This window comes from Euprymna scolopes, chromosome 6 (genome assembly GCF_053919585.1).
Source record: "Euprymna scolopes isolate OS-2025 chromosome 6, ASM5391958v1, whole genome shotgun sequence".
Classification (NCBI taxonomy): Eukaryota; Metazoa; Mollusca; class Cephalopoda; order Sepiida; family Sepiolidae; genus Euprymna; species Euprymna scolopes.
This window is the reverse complement of record NC_136487.1, coordinates 13599285-13626846: the sequence shown is the minus strand read 5'-3', so window position 1 is coordinate 13626846 and position 27562 is coordinate 13599285. Positions and strand designations below refer to the sequence as shown.

The following is a 27562-nucleotide window of genomic DNA, read 5'->3' as shown; positions in this document are numbered from 1 at the left end:
AGGAGATGCCGAAAACTTGCAGAACAATGAACTAATTTTTGTGTACAAATTTCTTTCAGGAACTATTTTATGTATTTCATAATTGTGCGTGCTAATTGTTCATTTTAAATGAATGTTAGTCCTAAATTCTTTTGCCAACTTTTCGAAGTGTAAAAATAGCAAATAATTTTTTTGATTGTTGCATTTAGAGCAAAAAAAATATAAAAATATATTGTTGAATATTTCAGTAACAGAGCAGAAAGCAAGATTTTGGTCTCTTTCCCTTCCCCTCTCTTCAAACCCTATTGCTAAATTGCTTACTGATGGGAAAAAAGAGATTAGGCGATTTTATTGATGATTTTAACGAAATATTTAGAAATGAAATTCTTGTTCAAAATTAAGGAATTAGCCACGTGAGAAAAATAAATAATTAGTGAAAATAAATCCTTTTGAAGGGTTAAGTATTAGTCGCCATGTAATATCTATGTATATATAAAAGTGAACGTGTCTGTGTGTGTCTGTGTGAGTGTCTGTGTATATGTGTCTGTGGGCATTTTTCAACGCATTAACTCTGTTAATTTTCAGTCTACAGACACGAAATTTGATATACAGGGTACTGAAATTTAGGAAAATCTTTGTGATTGCTTTTTGGCCAGAAATTTAGCTGTTAAGGGGTCAAAATTGAACGATTTAACCTTTGAGAACTCTACCAAATTCCTCCATTAATTTTAGGTCTAAACACTTGAAATTTTAGATATAGATTTCTTGGACATGGAACTAACTTAATAACATGATTTGAGCCCTAAACAATAAATGTCAAGGGGTCATAATAGGGGTCAAAATTAAAAAAAAAATTGACCGCTTTTTTTTTTTGCTCAACATACACCTCCAAACACCCACGCTGAAAGATACCAACCATTTTTTTTTTGAAACAATGGGAGCCGCTGTCACAAAGTGTGGCAGGTAGGGTGAGTACGTACTGCCGTTCGTAATGGGCATGTGTAACAATAATAATGTTGTGTTCTCGTTTACTTTTTCTCTTTATTTGTTTGAGTGCTATTGGAAAACGGTAATTTTTTAAAAGAAAAATTATTTGCTGACACTAATTTTATAAATAAATATATATATGTGTGTGTGTATCTATGTATACGAGCACATTTAGCTGGTCATCCTCAGCACCATCGCTGTATATGAAGACTCGTTCGGTGGAGCGATTATTAACCTCCACATATCTCAGCGGCAACAGTCCGAGATTTCCGATACGTCACATCTTTATTCATGCTTGTCACAATTACTTCCTTTGCGGTCAGTTCGCACCCAGTGTCGGCTTCCAATTTTCCGAAGTGAAGTTATTTAATTGGCGCTGTAATTTGGTGGGTTATTGTTGACGATAGCCTGCTCCTTCGTGTGGCCACTTCGGGATCACTCGTGGGGCTTTTCGATTTGCCTCAGCTTTTTGAATTTTGAATAATTAAAAAAATAATGATTTTTGGATAGTTGGGACGTACATCTGTGTTTTTTGCGTTTTTAACTCTACAGGGGCTGATGTTTTGGAGAGCCAGTGTCCGATCCAGTGTCAATCGGTGCCCCTATCGATCTACCCCTTGTTTTAGCTGTGCCCTCCATTCCGGAGCCCTGGTTAGGGAGTTTATTTAGGTAAGTGGGTTTCAAGGGTAGCCTTGTCTTTCTTTTTTCTGAAGTGAAGTTATTTAATTCTTCTTCAAGTGGCCATTGCCCGTCTCGTTCTGGCCTTTTATGGCTGAGGTGCCCTTATTGCAGCCTTGCCAGGACACACCCACAAGGCTTGTATCTTGTATATTGCGGCTGCTATGAGGTTCGGGTTTGGGTGCCTTGGATCTGGTTGACGCCCCTTCGTTCCTATTGCCCGTTGGCGCTGTAATTTGGTGGGTTATTGTTGACGATAGCCTGCTCCTTCGTGTGGCCACTTCGGGATCACTCGTGGGGCTTTTCGATTTGCCTTAGCTTTTTGAATTTTGAATAATTAAAAAAATAATGATTTTTGGATAGTTGGGACGTGCATCTGTGTCTTCGATGTATCGACTTCCCAAGTGAGAACTCCATCATCGAACAAAGCTACAGAACCGTAAAGACCATCGCAGCCAGGTAGCAATGTAGAGTGTCTGAGGCGGTTTACTAGTACAACGTCACCCCAAAGATTATGTTTCACCTTCCATAGCACCGACCGACGCATTGCACAGGTGTATCATGTCAGGGCGAAGAACATTAAAGCAAACTCACTGCAACCGGAAGTGATCGGAGAGAGGTTTAAGAAGGAAGATGTCGTTTAAGTCAAAAACCGTCCTCCCACCGCGGCGCAGTTTCCAAGAACTGGCCACCCTCCTTCCTTTAGCAAATCCAGTACCATCGCTGCATGCACGTCGAATCAGTGACCAAGTGTAATGTCATCGCCTACCACTGGAGGGTCAAGTTGACCACAGAGAGAACCGGGTCGAGCTCGGCTAAATTTATATGTTTGGCATCATCGGTCAGATTCAGCCAACACGCATCTTTGATAGCATGTCTGCTTGCCTCCAATGCTACTCCCATAGCTACGGAACTCGTATAATCTCACTGCCAGTCTCCTCCGACAGGGTTCTGCTCTCGTGCCCTGCTCAGCATCTCTGCTAATATGCTACAAAAAGAGGGGTCATCAATCTCGCTGTCCCATCCCTTAGTGTCTGCAGTCGCCAGGTGCTTGTCGAACCCGACTACCACTCTGAGTCATCCACACACGGGAAAATGACTAACAAGTTTTCCACACAGGGAAAACATGATCGGACGAGTAAGCATAGGGATTTCAGGAATCTGATTTCCTCTTATCTGTCGGAGGATACCGCTTTCTTCCCAGATCTGGAAGCCAAGAACTTTTGCTTCATCTTTTAGTCGTACCAGATCCTTGCAGACCAAACCGAAGTTGAAAAAATGTTGGCGTACACGCAACGTAGAGACTAAACTTTCATTGATGAAAATGTCATCGATTTATGTTGACATGCCGCGCTCGATTGTGTGGTCTTGCGATATGATGGCGTCTATAACAGATTTCATAATAAGAGGCGCCACGTTGAGCCCAAATCCTAACTACGGGAGACAAAGGCACTGGCCCTTAAATATAACAGTTTGAAATGGCTAAAGTGCCTCGTCGACGTGGATCTGAGGGTATCCCTTCCATAAATCCAAAAGTAACACACCAACTCCTTGTCGCCACCGTTGTTTTAGCTTTTGTGCACATACTTCTGCGCTGGCAGTGAATGCATTTACGAAACCATTTAATTCACGGTTGTCCAACACTGGACGTACTTTCTGCTTTTGCTCATCGGTATCACTAATATACAGTACCGCACACACCCTTCTTTCTTCCAGAAATTTCCACGTCTCTGGCCGGGGAGACTGTATCCCCCAACACTCGAATTGTGTCGATTCTAAGCAGTAACTCGTAACAGACGGGATTCCCACGCGGTAATATAACGTTGATTTTGGCCTGAACACCCCCATCCGTGAGGATCGACGCAATTCCGACTCCACAGCAAGGCTGAGCACTCTATTAATCATCCGAATTATTATTTATTGACCGCTCCACGTCCGGCATTGATAAACGCTAATTATTGACTGGGAACACTCGGTGTCGATGAACGCCAAGCACTGTAAACCATCGATTTCCACGTCAGCCACAGGCAATGCTGCATTAATTGATCGACCTGGGGGCAAGGATAGCGACGGTACATTGTCCCTACACTCGTTTCTCGAACAATTCTGCAACGATAACGGCGTATTCGTCCTCCCACTCTTTGGTCATTTTTGTCCCCTGTATTACTTCGGCTTCGGCAACCCCTGGGGAAATGGTTAGGTCCATCACATCTGTAGCATGTTGGGCCCTTCGTTGGTGATTCGGGTTCTTTTATAACTGCTGTGACTGGTCCCGTGTCCAAATGTATTAAGCCGCTCGTAGTAGCAGCCTGATGTCGTCTGGAAAACCATGAAGTGAAGACCTTAGTAGTCAACGGCAGAGGCAGGGATGTGACGGTGACTCAGTGGTTAACGATACGGACTGATAACCTGGGTGTGCCAAGTGTGAATCTAGGTCGTTCAACAGAAACACTTTCACTTAGGGACGTTGGCAACCTTCATGTAGTAACTCCCGGAAGTATCTGAAATCCTTCTAGAAAGAATTCTCAAAAGAAAGATATCAGGGAAACGAATGCCAAAAAAATAATTATTATTATGAATAATGCTAAACAACAACTGAAAAGACAATATTAAAAATCCGCATGAAGTGTGGTTTACAGCTCCATTCAGCCATATTAGTTACCATTTTGTTTATCTGCTAAAATAAATGATGAATAAAATTGGAATAAATATGCAACCAACATTGAACGCAGCTTTCCACCCGTGGAACATGTTACCGCGGGAATATTCCCCCATTGACTACAAAATGGTGGGTTTCAAGTCTAATGCAAACAAATATATCTCGAGTTGATCTTTGATAGAATCATATTTCTGAACCCTTTTCTAGTAGCAATCCATCATCCAACAAATACATTGAGGACATTGCCAAGGTTGCTGCAAATAAGGTGATCTCTATCTACCTCAGAGTATCTAAAAGTCAGAATTTTCCTAAACATGGAGTATTGTTGCCACATCTAGGCTAGTACATCCACTACTAGCCTCTCAGTTTTAGATAAGGCCCCCAAAAGAGTTTACAATCCAATAGGACCCGCACTGTCAACTAAATTCTAACCCATGCGCCATCACCGAAATGTTGCATCTCTGTGTCTAGTTTACAAGTATTTTAATGGGATGTGGTCTAACGAAATCGTAGAACTTGTACTCTCTCGACCTAAATATCCCTGACAATCAGCAAAATCCCACCCTACATTGTAGAGACTACCAGATGACGGAAAAATTTCTACTTAAATAGTTTCTTCCCTCACACTGTTAGACTTTTGAATTCTCTTCTAGTTCGCCACTTCCATGATTTTACTGAAATGCAGGAGTTTGTGATGTGAACAGACATCTCGCTGCTCAACTCCCTACATAGTGTCCCTGTAGATTAGGTCCCAAATAGTAGCCCCTTACGTTCAAGTCGCATGTGCTTTGTTTGGGGTAAAATACAGTAAAAAAAAAAGTACGCGCTCTTAACATTAAACTTCGGACTCGTACTATGCATGTTTGGTATGATTTATATTTAAACATCGTTAAATTATTTTAATGTCTTTTTCTTTCAAATTTCTTTTCAGATTATTCCTTTCAAAAAGCGTGGGAAATTCTCACCGAAAAAGATCCTACAAAAATGTTACCCTGTAAACCGATTTTTTGTTTTCTGCTAATATTTGGATTATGTCTGATAATAACAAACTTGGTTTTTCTACCAAATATCCAAATAAAACCTTATCTTCGATTCTACCCGAAAGTGGAAGCAAAAATTCCAGCCCCAGTGAATCTCTCGCATTCACCAATGAGTAACATGATTCGTTTCCTTGAAAACCAGAGAAAATCAGTGAAAATCCTGAAAAAAAATTTAGTGCCAAACATTGTCCACTATGTCTGGTTGAGCAGCGACCGAGACTTGAAATTCCACGAAGTACTCGGTATACTGTCGGCACAAAAGTACTTGAACCCAAAAGTTATCAAATTGCATTGCGATAAAGAACCAACAGGAAAATGGTGGCCATTGTACAAGAATAGGTTAACGAGTCTGAAAATAGTGAATGTCGATCCAAATATTACAATAAATGGTATCAAACCATTGAAGGTTCAAGTTAAATCCGATATTCTAAGAATGCGAATTCTTCAAAGAGAAGGCGGAATTTATTTGGATTTTGACGTTATTGTCATTCAATCATTTGACGATCTTCGAAAATATGAGTTTACACTTGGTCTTGAATATCATGGCAATAAAGGTCGACTTAATAACGGTATCATTGTCTCAGCACCGAATGCACGATTCTTGACGGTATGGCAGGAATCATATCATGATTTTAAGCAGGACGAATGGGATGAGCATTCCTGTGCTGTCACGTATCTTTTGGCTCCCAAATACCCATCTTTGATTCATGTCGATGAGAATCGTCTCAATTACCCGAGCGGCAAATTCACCGGATTGATTTATTATAAAATCTACAATTGGACAAACAACTATGCTATGCATTTGTGGTATAGCATGTATCGTCTTGGTCGGCCGATAATATTAGACTTTACGCCAGACAATATCAAAACTTTAAATTCAACCTTTGGTCAACTTGCGCGTCGGACGTTTTATGGTTCACCAAAATTAATTCCGGTCGCATAATGGAATGAATTCGATTTATTATTTATTATTCCTCATCTTTTCTTTTTAACTTCGCCGATATTTTGATATACGAGTTGCCTTCAAATAATAAGTGTCCACACTTTTTTCTACAGGCATTTAAAATTGTTGTAGACTCTTGAAAATTCAATATGTTATTGCTGTACATGTTATGAGATGACTGACCAATTTTTATGCTTTCAGGATCAAATAAACAGCTACAACAGGAATTGGAATACACCCTACTAAAGTCTGATAGTCACAACTGGTGAATATCAAAAATGCAACCGTTAGAAGAACGATATGCTATAAAATGCAGTTTTAAACTTGGAAAAAATGTCACAGAAACACATAGAATGCTTCACTGCTTTTAGACCCTCTTGCATGAACCGAACATCAGTTTTTGAGTGGTATAAGAGATTCAAGGAAAGCAGGGAGCTTGTGAGGAATGATAAGAGGTGTGGGAGGAGTAAGGAAGTCAGAACACCAAAGTTGATTGGCCAAATAAAGAATTTCATGGACAAGGACCGTTGTGCGTCCATAGAGTGTTTGAAGAAATTAAGAGATGCCATTGTGTTAGTTACACAGAATAATCCTCAAGCTGTCATCCGTCCGTAAAATGTACGCAATAAGACGCCGAGGCAATTTGATGATCGTGCATACGTTATCACTCTTCACCCTTTTCATTATTATCCACCGATTGGAATCATCATTAACACAACCGTTTTCGCAAGTCACTTTTGTTGCTTTAATACTTATAATCTATTTGTATTTTTAATAGAAATCGTCCCAGACAAGGCATGCAACCACTTGATGTAAGGTGCTAACACGAACGAACGATGATTATCGCAGACAGAAGATGCCTATTGGATAGAGTCCAAAGAAGTCACCAATCTAATAGGTTCTGCTTTGTCAACTAAGCTCCAACCCCTGTCCCATCACCGCCATGTTGCATCAATGTGCCTGTTTTACAAGTATTTTAATGGAATATGCTTTGATGAACTTATTGCACTTGAGTACCTCGAGATGAATTTGAGTAAAAAAAAAAAGAAAGTTCCACTAACCTGCAGTTTTTGGAAAGAAGCACCGAAATAGGAAGCTGTATTATAATGAGATATCAAAACAGCGAATTGGTTTAATATTTGTTATGTGTCGGCAAGACACATGTAAACACAACAAAGGCGACCGTATACGAATTGTATACAAAGGTAAGTTTAGACAACAAAGCGCGACTTTGCACTTATATTGCTGCACGTAAAAGAAACTTACGTACACCATTAATGTTTATTTATAATTGTATTACAAATCTATGCTTGATCTAAGTCTTGCAATATGCTTAAGCTCTAAATGCTTTGAGTAATATCCTTAACATTGTATTGCTGATGAGAGAGAATATTGAAAGATTCTCGACAGATTTATTATATTTCATCAAGGTATGTAGCAGCCGTTTTCTTGCAATTAGCTATGATGGCAATGATCCTTTTCATGAACATTTCTAAAGTAGAAAAAACTACTTCCGGTGACTTTAATCCTTTTTCTTACTTTGAAAATGTTCTATTTAAAAGTTGGTTGTGTTGCTTTATTTTCTATGTAATTGTTTAAATTTGGAACGCTTCCAATTCTTATTAGTAAAACATTACAAAAACTGAGATCTGATGATTTTGTCAAAATCCATCCATTGCACCAAATCCTATTCGAGGGATTTTTTGCCAGCAAGTTTTATTCGGTCAATCCGAATGGTTTTCTCAAACGATATCGACGTTTGACTGCAATATTAGCATTCCTCTTAATGTTGATCGTGTCCTGCTTCCTTCATCCTTTTGTTCTAATAAAGATCCATTTTAAGACCATTTCCCTTTTCACTTCCTTGTTAATCTCTCTCGCTCATTCTCTCTCTATATATACAAATATTTTTATGGGCACATAATTTTATTAAACATTTGAATAATACTGGATGAAGTGCCATTATTACTAATTGTTGAGGTATTATCTATATAGACTTCAAAATATATTATTATCTATATAGACTTCAACATATATTATTATCTATATAGACTTCAACATATATTATTAAAGACGAAAGAGTGTGATAACGAACAGAAACAAAAATTAGACAAAAGAGGCAAATAAGGACTGGGGTAAAGAATAATGTGGTTTCTAAAACATTGAATTAGAGTTAAGGAAAAATATTTTTGAAGTGTATTTGAGTTTCTGTTTCTTATCACACCTTTTTCTTTATTGATATGTTCAAATATGTTAAAATATTTAAAAAAAATACCTCATCAATTAATAAAATAATGCCATTGCGCCCAGTATTATTCAAATGTTTAATAATAATAATAATAATAATAATAATAATAATAATAATAATATATATATATATATATATATATAATTATTTACTATAGTAATTATTAAATACCTATGGATACTAGTGTTGAATCTTCAGTGCAAGGTGTCTCGCTTAACACCAGTCGATAGATTTGAACTCGGCGACAGGAACCATCTCTGGCTTAATTAGCAAGGACCATATCGATTCGGGTCGGGCTAACCGCGAGAAATGCTGTTAAACTTTGAACATTTATTTCATTAAATGTTTTTAATGTCAGTCAGAGTGATCTAATCATTATATGACGATCGCAATGTCTCTTCTGTGGGAGAGAGGTTGCAGGGTAGAGAAAAAGGCATCCCCCACTAAGCCACGAAATCTATTTTGTACTCTGTCAAGGCAGGATAGGCTGTTTTTAGCAGCTCCTGCCCAGATATGGCAACAGTATTCCATCCTTGGACGTACTTGGCTTTTATATAGATAGAGAATTGCATCAGTAGTGAGATATCTTCTGGAGCGGTAGAAGGATCCCACCATCTTTCCACCGACCTTGGCAACAGACTTGATGTATGTGTCCCATTTCAGATAAGGAGTAAATGTCAAACCCAGAAGCTTGTCAAAACATGGGGCCTCACCCAGACGAGAGCCATCCATCCCAATTGATGCCAGATGGGGATCAGAGCGTTGATGATGTAAGGATAGGAGTTTGGTTTTGGATGCATTAAAGGTAACCAGCCACGTCTTCCCCCACTGAACCATGCGCTCGAGATCAGAGGAGAGAGAATCAGAGAGAACATTGTCATTTACAGCCTTTGATGTGTTGCTGTAGATCGTTGTGTCATCAGCATAGATGTCAACGAATGATTTAAGCATGTGTTTAGGCAGGTCATTGATGTAGATCAGGAAGAGAGTTGGGCCCATGATTGACCCCTGAGGGACTCCAGCATTTATATTGCAGGGCTCTGATTTTTGTCCATTTACCACTACTCTTATGAGCCTATCGGAGAGAAATGATTTAATGATTGAGGAAAATTTTCCAGTTATACCGTAGCTGGAAATCTTGTGAAGTAGACCCTTATGCCATACCCTATCGAAGGCCTTTGATATGTCGAGAGCAATTGCCCTAGAAAGGAAGCCTTTGTCAAGAGATTCACTAATCCTGTGGGATAGAACCGTCAGCACATCTACGGTAAATCTTGCAGAATGGAAACCATATTGTGTGTCACTAAGAAGCTTGTTCCTGCTGAAGTGGTTGAATATTTCTCTATTTAATATGGATTCCAGCAACTTACTCATAACACACAGGAGACTTATTGGTCTGTATTGAGAGGGAGATGACTTATCACCTGAATTCTTAAATACAGGGCAAACTGATGAGGTCTTCCAGGGAGTCGGAAAGCACTTCTCCTTAAGGCAGCGCTTAAATAGTTTCGTAAGTATGGGAGCAAGTTCTGGTTGAAGCTTTTTTAACACTATGATTGGGATGCCATCAGGGCCAGTTGCTTTACTGGGATCAAGGTTCTTGATTAGCTTGGCGACCTTATGCACGGATATTTGTATGTTACCTAGCTTATTCTGTGTTATAGGAGGAAATATGGGGAGTTGATGGCCTTCGTCGCATAGGGTAGAATTAGCTGCAAAGTTCTTTGCAAATAGTTTGGCCTTGTCTGACGCTGACGAGATGACCTCTGGTCCATTGATAATGGGTGGGACAGAACGCACACTTCTGTTCAGGATCCTATTTGTTATTTGCCAAAACTGGTGGGAACCAAGCCGCTGATCAGCTACCTTTGATTTAACAGACTTTGTCCGATAAATGCATGCTCATTGGCCGATAGGAAGGGCGCGGTGGATACTAGAAAGCTGATTGGCTAACTAAAATCTCAATAGAAGAGGAGCATATAAAAACGATAAACAACCACAGAATTCGCGCATAAAACTGAAGAACTCTAGAGTGGATGAAACGCGGAATATTCAGTGTAGCTTAATCGCCATATATATTTTATAAATTAATATCTCTATCTATCTCTCTCTCTCTCTCTATATATATATATATATATATATGTATGTATGTATATATATATCTATATATATATATATATATATATATATATATATATATATAAGACCTTATTTCTTAATGATTACGATTAAACGCGAAAGTCGGGTGCATTTCTTGTGCTAACGGTAAAATCAAAACGCCCAATTACAAGTTATTTTAAATAATATACGTACCATTATTTTTGTATACTGGCTTATGTTGACCAATTTTCATATTGGTTTGATAAAGGACATTTTATTAATAAACTGTTTTTGTGATGTCTTTTTTTATTCAGTTATTATTTTTATTTTATTATAACAAATAGTTTTATTTAATATATTTATTTTATTTTTATATATTTTTATTTGAATATAACAAATAGTTTATTGTTTTATTTCCTGGACAAATACCCAACAGCTGTGTTAAATGTTTCTTTAAAGAGACCGACTTGATATTAAACAAGCTGCAATCTATTTGGAAATCATAAGTGAAACGGCAAATTAATTTCGTCTGTTCTTTCTTTACGGTAACAATTAAAAAATAGTAAACTTGTAAGGAATTAACAAAAACAAAAATACAACTGAATAAATATGTGTATATATAGACATATATGTATGTACTTATTGATTTGTAAATCGCCACTTGTTTTCGTCTTCCAACAACACAGACTATATCTCATTCCTTGCATTGTGATAGCCTTCTAAATCTCTACTATATACCAATCCCACACAATGCTTCAAACAAACTACATATCAATTCTAAAAATATTAGTGCTTATAATAGTAAATGATAATTTATGAATGAATGAGAAATATCTGCTTTCGTGTTTACAACAAAGTTATGAATGAAAGATTTCAAGTATTTTCAGTGTCGAAATTTGCTAAGCGATTGTGTTGTATCGCCGAGTGGAAAACCATACATAGACATAATAATATAAAATCGATTTATTCCGACAGGTACAATAATAGATTTCCGTCTCGAGTAGCTTTTTCTGTGTGTCTACAAAGGGCTTCTTTCTGAGAAGAGGTCGGTCGGTTCACAACTTTTAAAAACTTTTTGTATCACATACAAATCGCAATATCTCACAGTTAACAACGAAGCTCGCCTGTCTATTTAATTTGCTCGATTTCGGGAAGATGAATATTCAATATTTGTCGCTCGCTGCATGTGGCTTAATCTTTTTCCTATAACATCTTGGGGGTGGGGGAAAAAGCGTTCAGCAGTAAATGAATACTATTCCACAGTCAAACTTGACCTCATTAACTCATTAAAACGGGCACCTGCCAAATCCAAATAATTAAATAAATTCAAACATGTTTCCGCTAGAATCTCGCGGTGGGGCAATGGTTAACGTCGTACGTTTTTTTTCACACTTTAATTTACAACTTTGCCTCAACCGTTCGGGTTCGATCCTCATACTTACGTTTTCAACCCCTCCGCCAAACACCTCCAAACACCCGGGCAATGCCGGGTACCCCTCGCTAGTAATAATATAAAATCGATTTATTCCGACAGGTACAATAATAGATTTCCGTCTCGAGTAGCAAGAACTGGTAATTGAGTTATCCGGTAAATCGCCAAAGTTTCGCTATTAGGTTTCCTGCTCAACTCGCAGCTTCAAATGACCGCTACCAGGTACGCTGCCTTTAAATATACATGAACGGTAGACGCATGTTCCAGCGACGTCACAACAGATGGTAAGTCGGCAAATCCAGCTAGTTCATAAATAATCTCTCAAATAAGTGTGTACAAACTTTGCGGTAAGTTTGATGAATGTGGTGACATTGTTTCGGTTACAGACGTGCAAATACTTTTATCCATTGTAAGCAGATGTACGATGGGCCTTCAGTAAGTTTCTGTAGGTTTTCATATGGGCACTTTTATTGATAGTACAAAAATGAAACTCTAGTCTCCTTTGAAGTAATCTCCTCCGGCTGCCATGCACTTGCTGTACCATTCCAATAGCTTCTGTAAGGCCCCAAGGAAGTTCTCTTGTATGAGCATGTGAATGACCCTCTGTCCAGTGAATATGGCTGTGTTGTCCCCCCAAAACAAAGAAAATAAAGGGATAATCATATGTTTATGTCCATTTTGGTAAAATATTCTGTTACAACGATTGAATAATAGACTGGTGCTCTCGCGCACGTCTTCCGCATCTTTAGTTCCCCACGAATAATTGTGTGTACAGTTCCCACACTGACATCAAACTGTGCACGTATTATTTCTATAGACACACGACAGTCCTTATCCATGAAATTCTTTATTTGACCAATCAACTCTAGTTTTCTAACTTCCTTATTCTTTCCACACCTCTCATCACCTCTCACAGACTCCCCGCCTTCTTTGAATCTCTTATGCCACTCAAAAACGTTCGATTCATCCAATATGATCCAAAAGCAGTTCGAAGTATTACGTATGTTTCCGTGGCGTTTTTTTTTTTTTTTTTTTAGTTTAAAACAAAATTTTATTGCATATCGTTCTTTTGAAGTGCCATCACGTCCAGGTTAAATTTTTGAAATTTACCAACTGTGACAACTGAGCTTTAGTAAGGTGCATTCCAATTCCTCTTGTACCTGTTCATTTGCATCTGAAATCATAAAAATGTGTCAGTCATCTCATAAGATGTATAGCAATAACATACTGAACTGTTAAGAGTTCTCAACAATTTTACATGTCTGTACAAAAAGTTTGGGAAACTTATTGAAGGCACCTCCTACCTGGTTGATCAAATATAATGTCTACTGTCTACTTATGTTAGATGATCGGCAGAAAAACATTCAAACAGAACTTTCTATGCCTTTGGTGTTGCATGGTCGACCATCCGTCTCTATATTTTGTTTTTATTTTGCTTCCTTTCCTTTCATTGTGCTATGAAACTAGGTCATTCTTTTAATTCTCTATCTTTTATCTACTAGCGTAAACCAGTGACAATTCCATGGTTACTTACATACCAGTTTTTTTATCCTTGCGTTAAAAGTATTTGTCAACCAAGTATGTTATCTATATATCTGTAAAAATGAGAATGTATGTGTGTGAGGACACTTTTCAACTTACACATTCAACGGATTTTTGATCAACAGATTTGAAATTTGGTATATAGGATATTCAGACACGTGAAAACATTTAATCGATTTTAATTCGGAAAAACGCGCTGCTTACGAGTCAAAATTGAAAATTTTTTACGTGGGGTCGTCAAATTGGCATCTGTTTGCTAACTGTTCCACGAATGCGTATGCGTGAATGGTTCACGTCGCAGATTCATTATGTTAAAAATAAGTAGGTTTTCAAAACGCTTTTTATAAGAATGTGTCAAGATGATCTAATAGTTATCGTACTTGGCTCACTGTCTTTAGGGTTTGGTTTCGATCTTAGCTTTAGTATTTTCTTTTATTTTTACTTGCTGTGAACTGTTTAGAAAAAAATCCATGCACATATATACGTTTCTTTTCGTTTTCCATTTTTTAAAAGGAATTTAACGTTACCGAGCAATGCCGGACAACGCCGGGCAGATATGCTAGTAAATAAATAAAACGAGTGTTTTCTTTTTTTTTTTTTTTTTTTTTTTTTACACAGTGATCACCACTTATCAAGGTCCGGAAGCCACTCAGGGATTAGGGTTATTGCAAGTACATTATGTTAGTGAGGAGATTTGCTGAAATGTTTATTTAAGGGGGCGGTTCATTAGGAATTTGTTAACATTGGACTTGAAGACATCCAAGTTGTAGTCCGGAGGGAAGCAGGCAGACGGAACAGAGTTCCACAGGCGTGCAGTTCTAACAAAGAAGCTTTGTTCATGGAATCTGCGTTTTGATTTAGGCACAGATATAGAGTGGGGGAAATTTTTCACAGTGGATTCAGCTAGACGGGTGTTTTTCGTGAAAGATTGGCGAGGGGGAACCAGAGATTGGAGTTCAGACGAGCATCTGCCATGGAAATAACGATAAAACAAGGACAGGCTCGCAACGTCTCTTCTGTGGGAGAGAGGTTGCAGGGTAGAGAAAAGGGCATCCCCCACTAAGCCACGAAGTCTATTTTGTACTCTGTCAAGGCAGGATAGGCTGTTTTTAGCAGCTCCTGCCCAGATATGGCAACAGTATTCCATCCTTGGACGTACTTGGCTTTTATATAAATAGAGAATTGCATGAGTAGTGAGACATCTTCTGGAGCGGTAGAAGGATCCCACCATCTTTCCAGCGACCTTGGCAACAGACTTGATGTACGTGTTCCATTTCAGATCAGGAGTAAAGGTCAAACCCAGAAGCTTGTCAAAACACGGGGCCTCACCCAGACGAGAGCCATCCATCACAATTGATGCCAGATGGGGATCAGAGCGTTGATGATGTAAGGATAGGAGTTTGGTTTTGGATGCATTAAAGGTAACCAGCCACCTCTTCCCCCACTGAACCACGCACTCGAGATCAGAGGAGAGAGAATCAGAGAGAACTTTGTCATTTACAACGTTTGATGTGTTGCCGTAGATGGTCGTGTCATCAGCATAGATGTCAACGAATGATTTAAGTATGTGTTTAATACATTTATTTACCCTTTTCATCCGACATATTACCAGTTGTATGTAAGAGACTGCCATTTGCGATTAGGTGGGTTTCTTTCAGTATTTTGTATCATTTTTATTTTTAGCCATTATCGAGCATCTAAGTTAAGGATGGATTTTTAAATAATCTACAAACCCTATAGAGGATTATTCTTTGTTAACCATTCTGTACTTTCACATGACAATCTAAAAAATAAATAAACTTGGGAAATAGAAACTCCCACCGGAAGTTATATTACTGAAAGAAAAAGAATATAAAATAATAGGATAGAGAAAGGAAAGAATAATCTTCAAATGATAGAGGGGGAAAAGCCGATTCCATAAAAACGATTGGGAGATTTGACTGACTGGCATTGAAGAGAACACATCATCCCTGGGCTTTTGCCCAAGAGGCAGGACGCCTCCATAAGAGCTAAGTTGAAAGGCCCTTGTTCCTCGCTGGGAAATTATCTAAATGAACTTAAATTGTACAACCTGCATCATGAAGCCGTCGAGAACACAAAGAACTTAGATTTCCTTGTACGAAGTTTACCGTGAAGATCTTTTAAATAATTTTATTTGTTCATAAGGAAATGACCCCGAGTTTTTCTATACTTTTCGAATACCAGCCTGCGTAAGGATGCAGTTCTTTTCAGAATATACCCTGACGCCAGACGATGGAAGGCACAGACCAAATTCAGCACGAGATCAAAGCGACGGCCGACGTAAACAGTGTTACCACACAGACTAAGGGTCATGTACGTTTTGCATGCTCTGAGCAACAGAGCGGTATTTTCCAATTACCAGTGACAGTCTGCTCACCCTTGAAGCGTCCATAACTAGACAAAGCTAAGAGTGTAGCCCTGCTGGGTTGCAACTATAGTCCTGTGAGCCGGGATCGACGAACACAGCTAGGGGTATATCACAAATGCGGTCTCTGTGAACCAGGATCCGACGAATGCAACTCAGAGGACATAGTGTTATACGAGCAGATCCCTTAATTGAAATGAAACCGAATTATAAATATTCCCGAAGTGTTGATTGAAGAGTATTTTCGAAAAATTAAATTGATTCTTGAAAAAAATTTTCTTCAGTCTAGAAGGATTTCCTCTTCATCGCATGAAGACAGAATAAGTTAAGCGTAGCACGAGTACAGATGCTGCACATTATTTGAAATTAATGGAGGTTCGACATGGTCATAGTTTTAATTTTCTCAAGAATAATTTAATTTCCAGGATTTTGCAAGAGCAGATTAATTGGAAATGATTTTTTTATGATCTTTTAAGAATGAAATTATTTTTTAATAATAAATAACTGGAAATGTACGCTGATTTAAAAAAAAAAAGTTAATTATAAACAAAGAAACAAAAAACACTGGAGATGTTTTCTAAATTTCGAAATGAATTTTTAATGATCCTTTGCGATAAAAATTAATTTAAAAAAACAACCAAATACTTTGAAATGTACTTTGAATTTTTACAGAAAGCTAATTATGAAATGAAATAACTAAGGATGTTTTCTTAATTTCATTGTGAATAGTAAATTGATTCGAAATAAATTCTGATCATTTGAGTAGAAAATTAATTTCATTTGTGAACCAGATACTAAATTTCATCGTGAAAAGTGGATTGATTTGAAATGAATTTATGATTTTTTGGGGGAAAATTATTGTAATAATAAATCAAATACACCGATGTGGTTTTAATATTGAAAGTAAGTTGATTATGAGTGAAATAACTTGAAATGCTTTTGAAATTTCATAAACTAATTCTCTGACCGAGGTGCTTCAAAATGATTTTTTAAATGTTATTTTTTTAAAGAAAACCAAAACATATTGTTAACACCCTATTTCATTGATTTGATGTATATCTAGGTTCCTGAATTCATTCATTTCTTGAAAAAAATTGCCCATTCTTCTTAATCAAATCACTATTGTCACTATTAATTAGAATAAGGATATATCATAATAAAACGTAATTATTATGAAATATTCTGCGGTTGATGGTTTCTCTTAGTTATTCTTTGACAAACTCCTTGCTCTGACAAATTTAAATCGGATTAGGAAGAGCTAAAAACTGATAGTTGAGAAACGTAAACCCAGCAAACAACACCCTCACATAAGGAGGAAGGAGTGGTGGGGGATGATCTGGAGGAGGTCTAACTAAATCCATGTTGGTCACGTGATCATCACATTCGAGATTAAGTTACGTAACTCCAGCTAATTAAGAAAAACTAGGCTGGTTGCAAAAGGGACGTAATCCAAGTGGTAATAGATGTTTTTTAATTGTTTTTTTTGTCTGTAACAAAATAAAGTGAAATATGCATTGGTCGGCGTGCTCATCTCATCCGAGATGAAGTCACGTAACTCCAGCTCGTTAAAATAAGCTAAACTGATTGCTGAAAGAAGCGTAAACCCAGTTGATGTAGAATAAATTGAAATAGCTATTGGTCGGTGTGATCAGCAAACTCGAGATAGTCACGTAACTCCGGATTGGTTAAAATACAGTACACTGGTGGCAACAAGGCGTAAATCCAGTAGCTCACATAATAAGAGGACCTGTAGTGGTATGTTATACGAGGAGGTGGTTATCATTCCTCCGTCATTTTTTCTCTGCCTTGATGGAGGGCGAGCAATTTATCCTCTCTGGCATTTTAAGAAGTTTACCAGCTGACCAGGAGCCTGGCGGAAAAAATTGCTTCACTTAGTTCCTGACGGGGCGAAGGGCATGGAGACATTGACCGCAGACGGCTGATTTATGTATCATTAATTAAGGAGTGCACAGGGAGGAATGTGGCACTATTTCTAGTACCACTGGCCATCGTGATCCCCCACTCCCTAGCCAGGTGGTGATTTGGCCGTAAGCGTAGGGATACACCGAAATAAGCAACCAGAATGCAATCCCGCGATTCCCTTCCTTTCCTTACTCTCTTTCCATTCTGACAGCCATGGCTCTCTGTAAAAGGAGCCCCCCCCACACCCAGCATTTTAGTTAAGGAGTAGCTAGATAGTAATTTTGAAAGAGTTAAAGTTAATTCTTATGGTTTTAAATAGTTTTTGTAATATATTGTAATATTTTCGTAAAAACAAAATAGATAAGATTCTTTCACATATATATTGCAAGCTGTGTTGTGCGTTGTTATGTCTGCCTTAAATATCGAGACGGTGCCAGCATATTCCAACCAAAAACGTCATCCTGAGTGAAAGAAGGAACCAGCCACACACAGAATCCTAAAGTATGCCTTTACTTTTCAACTCTGACAAAAGACGTCTAAGTGATTGATCCTTGTATCCTTAATCCTATTGAGCGAGTCACAGCCTAGTACCTTTTCCAGGACATTTACGTAACACGCAGGTCGGTCATGCCATTGACCGGCCCGTAGTGTTAAAGAGAGATAGAGAGAGAGAGAGAGAGAGAGAGAGGGGGAGAGAGAGAGAGAGAGGGGGGAGATTGTTACATGTATTATAGTTTCGATTAATTATGCAAAAATAAGAGATACATTATATGTGAATAAAGACTGGATAGAAAGGAGTATTTGATAGAATTGCCGCACGTCAAAACAGCAAGATATAAATGCAGTGTGCCGCAAGGGTCAATCCTCAGAACTTTATTATTCCTGATATTTATAAATGACCTCCCTGATAAAATTGTCTCCGGGATGAGTATATTTGCTGATGACACCACGCTCTATAATAGGTACAAAAGAAAAAACGAACGAACACATTTCTAAGGCAATGGTTGAAACATTAGAGGAAGAACTCCATTTTATAGTGGAATGGGGATGTAAATGGATGGTAACATTCAATACTGCTAAGACTAAACTTCTTTCCCTTAACACATACAAGAAACTTCTCAGCCCCTGATTGTCATACTCTACCTGAAAACTTTTCGTTTAAACTCCCCAACTTAACATTCACAGGCAACATAAATCACAACAAATATATTGAGGACATTGCCAAGGCTGGCGTGAAGTGTTAGAAAATTGCGCACACTTCAGGGTATTCTAGACCTCTACAAAGCCACTATTTGCTCATGCGTAGCATATTGTTGCCACGGACTGCTGCATCTACCACTCGTTTCTTCCTCTTAGGGCTCTAAAAGAGTCTCCAACTCAATAGGTCCCGCACTATCAACCATACTTCAGCCTTTGTCTCATCGTCGAAACGTTGCGTCCATGTGCCTGTTTTACAGGTATTTCAATGGAATGTATTCCTACGAACTCAAAGCACCTGTACCCACACAACATAAATACCCCCGAATAAATCAGTAGGCAGCAAAATTATATCTCTGCATTGTAGATATCACTAGGTTTGGGAAAGCTTTCTACTCAAATAGTTTCTTCTCTTGTACTTCTAGACTTTGGCATTCCCTCCCGGATCCCTGCTTCCCTGACTATACTTACATGTAGAAGTTCAAGTGTACGGTGAAAAGACACCTCGCTGCCCAATTCCTTACATAGTATTGTTGAATATGAAGCTAGGACGACGCCGATAAAAGTGGTGTACACACACGTACAATTTAAATGGATTTTTATCTACATTCTTGTGTCCCAATAACCGGAATTGTAATTATCACCGAAAACAAAGAAAATTTTACATTCCAGATCGAATGTAGAATTGTAACCCCTTATGCCCAATGACACTAAACATTGTATAGTGGAAAATAACAATAAAAAGGAATAACAATTTCCACATGACTGGGGATCGCTAGAGGCGAGAAAGACATTATTATTATTATTATTATTATTGTTGTTATTGTTATTATTATTATTATAATAATTATTATTATTATTGTTATTACTATTATTATTATTATTATTATAATTATTATTATTATTATTATTGTTATTATTATTGTTATTATTATTATTAATAATATTATTATTATAATAATTATTATTATTATTAATAATATTGTTATTATTATTATTGTTGTTGTTGTTGGAAAAAGTGTTGCATTTCGGCAGAACAACCTTTTCCGGAACAATCAGTCTCAGTTGTATAAAGAATTAAATGGCAGTAAACAGGCGGGAAATAACAACACTCCAAATGCAAAAGATGCAAGGAAGTTCTGGAGTGGAATTTGGTCGGTCGAAGGGCGATATAATGAGAGGGCTAGCTGGTTGGGAGAGGTCAGAGAAAGGCTATCAGAAATGCAGCAGATGAAGAACGTTGAGATAACCATCGATGCCGTTAAAGCTGGCATACGAAGGATGACAAACTGAAAGGCACCTGGTCTAGATGGAGTGATGGGCTTCTGGTTAAAACATTTCCCATTTTCCACCTATAGCTGCTGCTCTGCAAAGGGTTGTAGAGTCGGGAGATGTCTCTGATTGGCTTGTGAAGGGAAGAACAACACCGATTAGGAAAGATCCTGCAAAAGGAACAGATGCCAATAATTATATACCAATTACATGTTTGCCATTGATGTGGTAACTGTTGACTGGAATGTTTGCGGAGAAAATTTATGAACATCTAGAGAGTAATGGTGTTTATCCTGATGAACAAATGGGGTGCCGGAAAGGCTCGAGAGGTACTAAAGAGTAACTATTAATTGATAAAGCAATAATGCAGGGTGCGAAGAAGAAGAGGAATCTGAGCGTAGCATGGATCGATTACAGAAAGGCTTATGACATGGTTCCTCATTCATGGATACGTGAAACACTATTGATGATGAAGGTTGCTGAGAATGTGGTAGGGCTTTGGAGATAAGTATGGCTCAATGGAAAATGGTGCTGACAGCAAACAGAGAGGAGATGGGGCAGGTTGGCATTAAACGTGGGATATTTCAAGGAGATTCGTTATCGCCGCTTCTTTTTGTAATGATAATGATGCCACTGAGCATCCTCTTGAAGAGAGAAAAACTGGGGTATAACTTTGGATCTGGTGATAGACGCCTCAACCATCTACTGTTTATTGATGATTTGAAAATATTCGGTAGAAATGAAAAGAAAACGGCGAGACTGGTAGAACTTGTGGGGACATATCAGAAGACATTGGATGGAGTTTGGGATTAGTAAATGTGCGGTGCTGCTGATGAAAAGAGGAGTAAATGTTCATTCGAATGGAATAGTGCTGCCAAATGGAGAAATCATGAAAGAAATAGAAGATACAGGATATAAATATTTGGGAGTGCTAGAGGGTGTAGGCATCATGAACAGAGAAATGAAGGAAAAAGTCAGGAAGGAGTATCTTAGAAGAGTGAAACTAATTGCAAAGTCGAAACTGTATGGAGGAAACCTAATGAAAGCAGTAAATGCATGGGCAATCAGTGTTTTGAGATACAATGCGGGAATTTTAGAATGGTCTGACAAGGATTTGCATGCCATGGATATCAAAACAAGAAAAGTTTAGCAATGTTTGGTATATTTCACATTCGAAGTAGCGTGGCAAGGCTGTATCAAAAGAGGAAAGATGGTAGGAGACGATTGAAAAGTGTAAAAGATTGTGTTAGAACCGAGGAGATGTCGTTGAAGGAGCAAGTGAGGAGTGGATGCTTAAGGTTGTGGCCAATGAAGTGGAGGTATGTGAGACCACGGCTGATTATGTGAAACGTATGGATAGAGAACTGGCTAGGAAGAAAAAGCATGGAAGGTTCTTTCATGATATAGTATAAGTGACTGATGAAAGATCATGGCAATGGTTTAGAGCTGAGTATCTGGCTAAGAGTACTGAAGCTTTCGTTTGTGCAGCACAAGAGCAGGCATTAGGAACACGATTGTTAAAAAAAGTGGTTCTAGGAGAGGAAATTGCTGCAGAATGCCGGATCTGTGATAAGATCTTAGAATCAATTGTGCACCTTGCAGCAGGGTGTAGTGGACTGGCCTAAAGAGAGTACCGCAAAAGTCACGATCGCATGGGACTCTGGATATATTGGGAGGTGTGTAAGAGGGTTGGGGTGAAGTGTGCTGGAAAATGGTTTGAGGAGGTGTCTAATGAAGTGAGAACAAGTGAGGATGACCAGGTAGAAGTACGGTGGGACAAAAGTGTCACAACGACCAAGACATAGGAACATAATCGTCCGGATTTGGTCGTCATTGATAAGGTCTCAAACAACTGGCAGATTGTAGACTTCTCAGTACCCTGGGAGAGGAATGTGAAATAGAAGGAAAATGAGAAGTGGAGCAATTATTCTCCATTTTTCTTGGAGATAAGGTGTATACACGGGGTAAAAATACAAATAATCCCGGTTGTAGTTGGTACACTAGGAGTAGTACCAAGTCGTCTGGAAGAACAACTGAAAAAACTACAAATCCCTGATGTTTTAGGCTACCATAAAACCTCTGCAATTATAGGTACAACAAACATCCTTAGGAAAACCCTTGATCTTTGAAGCTCCTGGTTTGAAGCCGGGATTAAGGGAAATCGTCTGAAAATGAATCCCATCCCTTTCCAGAGAGACGTTCATAAACGAAATCAGAATTATTATTACTACTACTACTACTACTACTACTACTACTACTACTACTACTACTACTATTGTTATGACTACTACTACAATTATTATTATTATTATTGTTATTATTATAATTATTGTTATTATTATTATTACTACTACTACTATTATTATTACTATTATTATTATTATTATTGTTATTATTATTATTACTACTACTATTATTATTATTATTACTACAATTATTATTATTATTACTACTACTATTATTATTATTACTACTATTATTATTATTATTACTACTACTATTATTATTATTACTATTATTATTATTACTACTATTATTATTATTACTACTGCTATTACTATTATTATTATTACTATTATTATTATTATTATTATTATTACGACTACTATTATTATTATTATTATTACTATTATTATTATTATTATTATTATTATTACTACTACTATTATTATTATTACTACTGTTGTGGTGGCAACCACTTATTTGCATATGCGAATAACATAACACTATAAATGGCAAGCCTAGGTTGGCCTTGGTGTGTCTTACTCAAATGCCACCGGAAGTGACGCCGAAGGGCGTACATGTCCTCCCACCAAGACTCTCTGACTCGACACCGTCATTTGTACATATTGTAAATATACCTTTTCTTTAATACACTTATGATTGCGTTATCTTGTTGTTTGCGTCTTCATTGTATTTCCTTACTAATTATTGTTCAACCTTGCAACCACAACAGTTGGCGACGAGATATGAAGCGTCAAATATAACAGTTTGACGAAGAACTATTTAAAAAAAAAAAAAACAACGCAAAGGTTGACCATTTTTTTTAAGGAATGCAAAGTGTTGACGAGCAAACGGATTTTACGCTAAAGAGAAGTTTCAACTCAAGTAAAAAAAAAAACTCTAACGTGGCAAAAGCGACAATTTACGCCGTTTTCTGGGAATCCGACTTGCAAACGAATGTAAAAGTGAATTTTTGTTTGTCGCTACACGACAAATCTTACTAAAGGACCAACTTGCAAACGAAAAGCGAACTTTGTTCTGTCGCCTAAACGACAGGTCAGACCCGTATTACGAAAAGTAAGGAAGTAACCTACGAAAAAAGTTCACCAGTGGATTCTAATTACTGTTCTCCGTAAACAAAACAACAACTAAAGGACTTTTTAATTAATGTTTTGGTTGACGGCGGTACTAAAAGGAAATACCACAGCTAAAACTAAAATTCAAGGAAAGGATTTTTTTTTCTTGAAGTTATCACTGAATAACGGATAATACAGTAAAACGTCACGGAAAAAAAGGTAATCTCAATTTAAGAGGTATTTTAATTACTAAAATACTAGAGAAAAAAAAACTCAAAAAACTAAATGTACTGCATACATCTATTCAATTGTGACTCGATTAAAAAAAAAAAAAACTTTTATTTTGTGGAAAGAGTTACTTATTAGTAAGTGCCTAAAAACGGAAAGTCAATTCCATTTCATGATTCCAGATAAACCTGTATTATTTTTTTTTTTGCAGCGTGACTCGCAAAAAGAATATATTATTGCAAGCAGCGATATTATTATTGAAAACAGGAGCTTACAGCAATTTGCTTTTTTGTTGTAACCCAAACCGGTGTATATTGTACATGGTACAATATTTTTTTTAACTACACACTAAAAAAAAAAAACATGGAAGACTTATCAAAAATGTTCATGCAATTTTTACAAGCACAGGCTGAGCGGGATGAACGCAGACAAGCTACACAAAACGAGCTTTTGCAAACACTAATACAGGCACAGGCTGACCGCGAGGAAAAGAGAGAGGACAGATTATTGAAATGGCAGCAGGAACAAGAAGAAAAGCAGAAAATGGCACAATTAAAGCAGAAAAAATGCAATTGGAACAGGAAGAAACCCATAAGAAACTACAATTGGAATATGAAGAAAGACAAGATGAACGTTTTGCTAAAAGACAAGATGAACGTTTTGCTACTAAAGAGTAATCGAGAAAATGTCGATAGTGTTAATTTCTCCCATACAACTATTTTTAATAGCATGGACACATTTCATTATGTGCCTGAGGAAGCGAAGAATTTTGAAGCATACTACACAAGATACGAGGATGTTTTTCAACTGGACTGTAAAAATTGGCCAAATAGTCAGAAAGTGAGCCTCTTACTCAGAAAATTGGGTACATCAGAACACAGCAAATTCGTAGATTACATATTACCTAAAAAAACTGCGGAATTAGAGTTCATGGAAGCTGTAAAATTACTAAAAGAATTATTTAATCCAAATATATCTCTTTTTCATAAAAGATGGCTGTGCATGAATCTAAGAAAGACGGACAACCAAGATTATTTGACATACGCATCAGCTGTCAATAAAAACTGCGATAATTTTAAGCTTGCAGAACTAACGGTAGAAGATTTTAAATGTCTAATCTTCGCTCAAGGGTTAGTTTCCACGAAAAATGCAGAAATACGCAGACGAGTGTTGTCTAAGCTGGAATCTGAGCAAGATTTAACCCTCCAGAAACTAGCAGAGGACTGTGAAAGGGCCACTACACTAAAAAAGGATTCAAAAAATATAGAAGAATCCGGAGTGGCATATGTAAGAAAAGTTAGAAAACCATACGCACCAACCAAGAACTTTACAAAGAAAAGCAATGGAACGGGATATTCCAAAGATAATAACCATAAATATAGTACAGAATATAACAAGCCTCTTCCTAGATATAACTGTAAGAGATGTGCAGAAAAGCATTGGGAATCAGATTGTCCTTATAAGAAGAAAAAATGCTACATTTGTAAGAAGGTGGGACACAAAAGCGATTGCTGCAGATATAAAGATTACACCAGAAAGAGAGTACAGCAAACAAAATCAAATACAAAATTAGACAAAGATCGGCGAAAATACGTAAAAGTGGAAATATTTAAAACATCAATAAAGTTACAACTCGACTCCGGCTCCGATGTTTCTATAATAAACCTGAATACGTGGAAAAAGTTGGGAAAACCGGCCATGATGAAAACTAGTAAAGCAGCCCGGACGGTAACTGGTGGTGGTATAAAATTTGAAGGAGAAGTTGTCCTCCCGATAAAATTGAAAGGGATTTCGAAGAAATTAAAAATATTCGTACTAAAAAATAGTGAAAATCTGTTTGGAATAGATTTAATTGAGAAATTCGGTCTATGGGATAAGCCAATCAATACATTCTGTAAAAAATTAGAATGTTCTTCTCCAACAACAGTAAATATAAAAGACGATTTAAAAGAATTATTTCCTGAGGCATTCACGACTAACTTAGGTCGCTGCAATAAATTCAAGGCCTCGTTTGAACTTAAAGAAAACGCCAGCCCAATTTTTAGAAAAAAGCGAAATGTTCCGTTCGCTGGGTTGGAAAAGATTGATAAAGAATTAAATAGATTGGAACAGACAGGAATTCTATCAAAAATAGAACACAACGAGTGGGCAGCCCCCACCGTATACGTAAAGAAGAAGAATGACGAAGTTAGAGTGTGCGCAGACTTTTCGACCGGGGTCAACTCCCTATTAAAAGATCACCATTACCCCCCTACCAAGCCCAGAGGAAATATTCACGAAGTTGAATGGGGGTAATATCTTCTCCAAGATAGACTTGAGCGACGCGTATTTGCAAATACCGGTCGAGGAGAATTGCTCAAAAATACTATGCATCAATACGCATAAATACAACCGATTGCCTTTTGGCATCAAAGTAGCGCCTGCCATCTTTCAGCAAGCGATGGACACCATGCTAAGTGGTATTGAGTGCGCATGTGCATACCTGGACGACATTGTTATCAGGAGCAAATCCCTAGAAGAACATAAGGAACATTTGAAACAAGTATTTACTCGAATACAAGAATTCGGCTTTAAAGTAAAAGAAAGTAAATGTGACTTTTGTATGAGCTAGATTAAGTATCTTGGACACATAATAAACAAACATGGACGACGTCCAGACCCAGACAGATCTGCGGCAATAAAAAATATGCCAGCACCCGATAATGTAACAACCTTGCAGAGTTTCTTAGGACTCGCAAATTATTACCAATCTTTTATTGAAGGAATGCATAACTTGCGAGCCCCCTTAAATAATCTGCTTAAAAAGGATACACCGTGGAACTGGACGCAAGTATGTCAAACCGCTTTTGACAAAATAAAGAGCGCACTAACATCCGAATTATTCTTAACGCACTTTGACACAAACTTAAAAATAGTCGTCGCTAGTGACGCTAGCTCCTACGGCTTAGGAGCATGCATTCAACATATTATGCCGGATGGGTCTAGAAAACCAATAGTGCACGCTTCGAGAACGCTGATACCAGCCGAAAGGGCATATTTACAAATCGAAAAAGAAGCGTTGAGCATAATCTTTGCCGTGACTAAATTTCACCGATATTTATATGGTAGACAATTCATACTTGAAACCAACCATAAACCGTTAGTCACGATCTATGGATCAAAAAAAGGATTGCCGGTATACACCGCAAATAGATTGCTGCGGTGGGGTACAATACTACTTAATTACGATTTCCAGCTACAACATCTAGCATCAAAAAAGATTTGCCATGCGGATGGACTGTCAAGACTGATACCACAGAAACACAATCTGGAAGAATCAGTCATTGCAGCAATTCGGACAAATGTTGAAGTAAAAAATATGGTAGCAAACATCATTAAGGAACTACCCGTAACTTTGTCGGACATTAAAAGGGAAGCCGAGAAAGACGAATATATGAAGGACATAAAAGAGAAAATTATAACGGACACAAAGGTGCAGCAAGTTTTCTCCATATGTGACGATGTGTTACTGTACAGGGAGAGAGTGGTAATACCCAAAACATTGCAGAATAGGATGTTAAGAGATTTCCACACAGGACATCCGGGGATAAATCGAATGAAGTCGTTAATGAGAAGCTACGTGTACTGGCGTAACATGGGCACTGACATA

General features: G+C 37.6%; 2 protein-coding genes across 5 annotated transcripts in view; one reads left to right on the top strand and one right to left on the bottom strand.

Moving 5' to 3' along the window:
- Positions 1-7308, top strand: part of LOC145277522 (uncharacterized) — an 83070-nt gene extending 75762 nt beyond the window's left edge. For 2 of the 3 annotated variants that reach the window (XM_080128958.1, XM_080128959.1), the window contains exon 2: positions 5235-7308. In XM_080128958.1, the coding sequence (XP_079985084.1) occupies positions 5288-6286 (999 nt within the window). In that variant the 5' untranslated portion in view covers positions 5235-5287 and the 3' untranslated portion in view covers positions 6287-7308. Of the gene's footprint in view, positions 1-1611; positions 1636-5234 lie in introns of those variants that run through there. The other variant, XM_080128960.1, reaches the window with a different exon arrangement.
- LOC145277520 (uncharacterized) overlaps positions 1-27562 on the bottom strand; it is a 156582-nt gene that overhangs the window by 123831 nt on the left and 5189 nt on the right. The gene's annotated exons all lie outside the window — the stretch shown is intronic.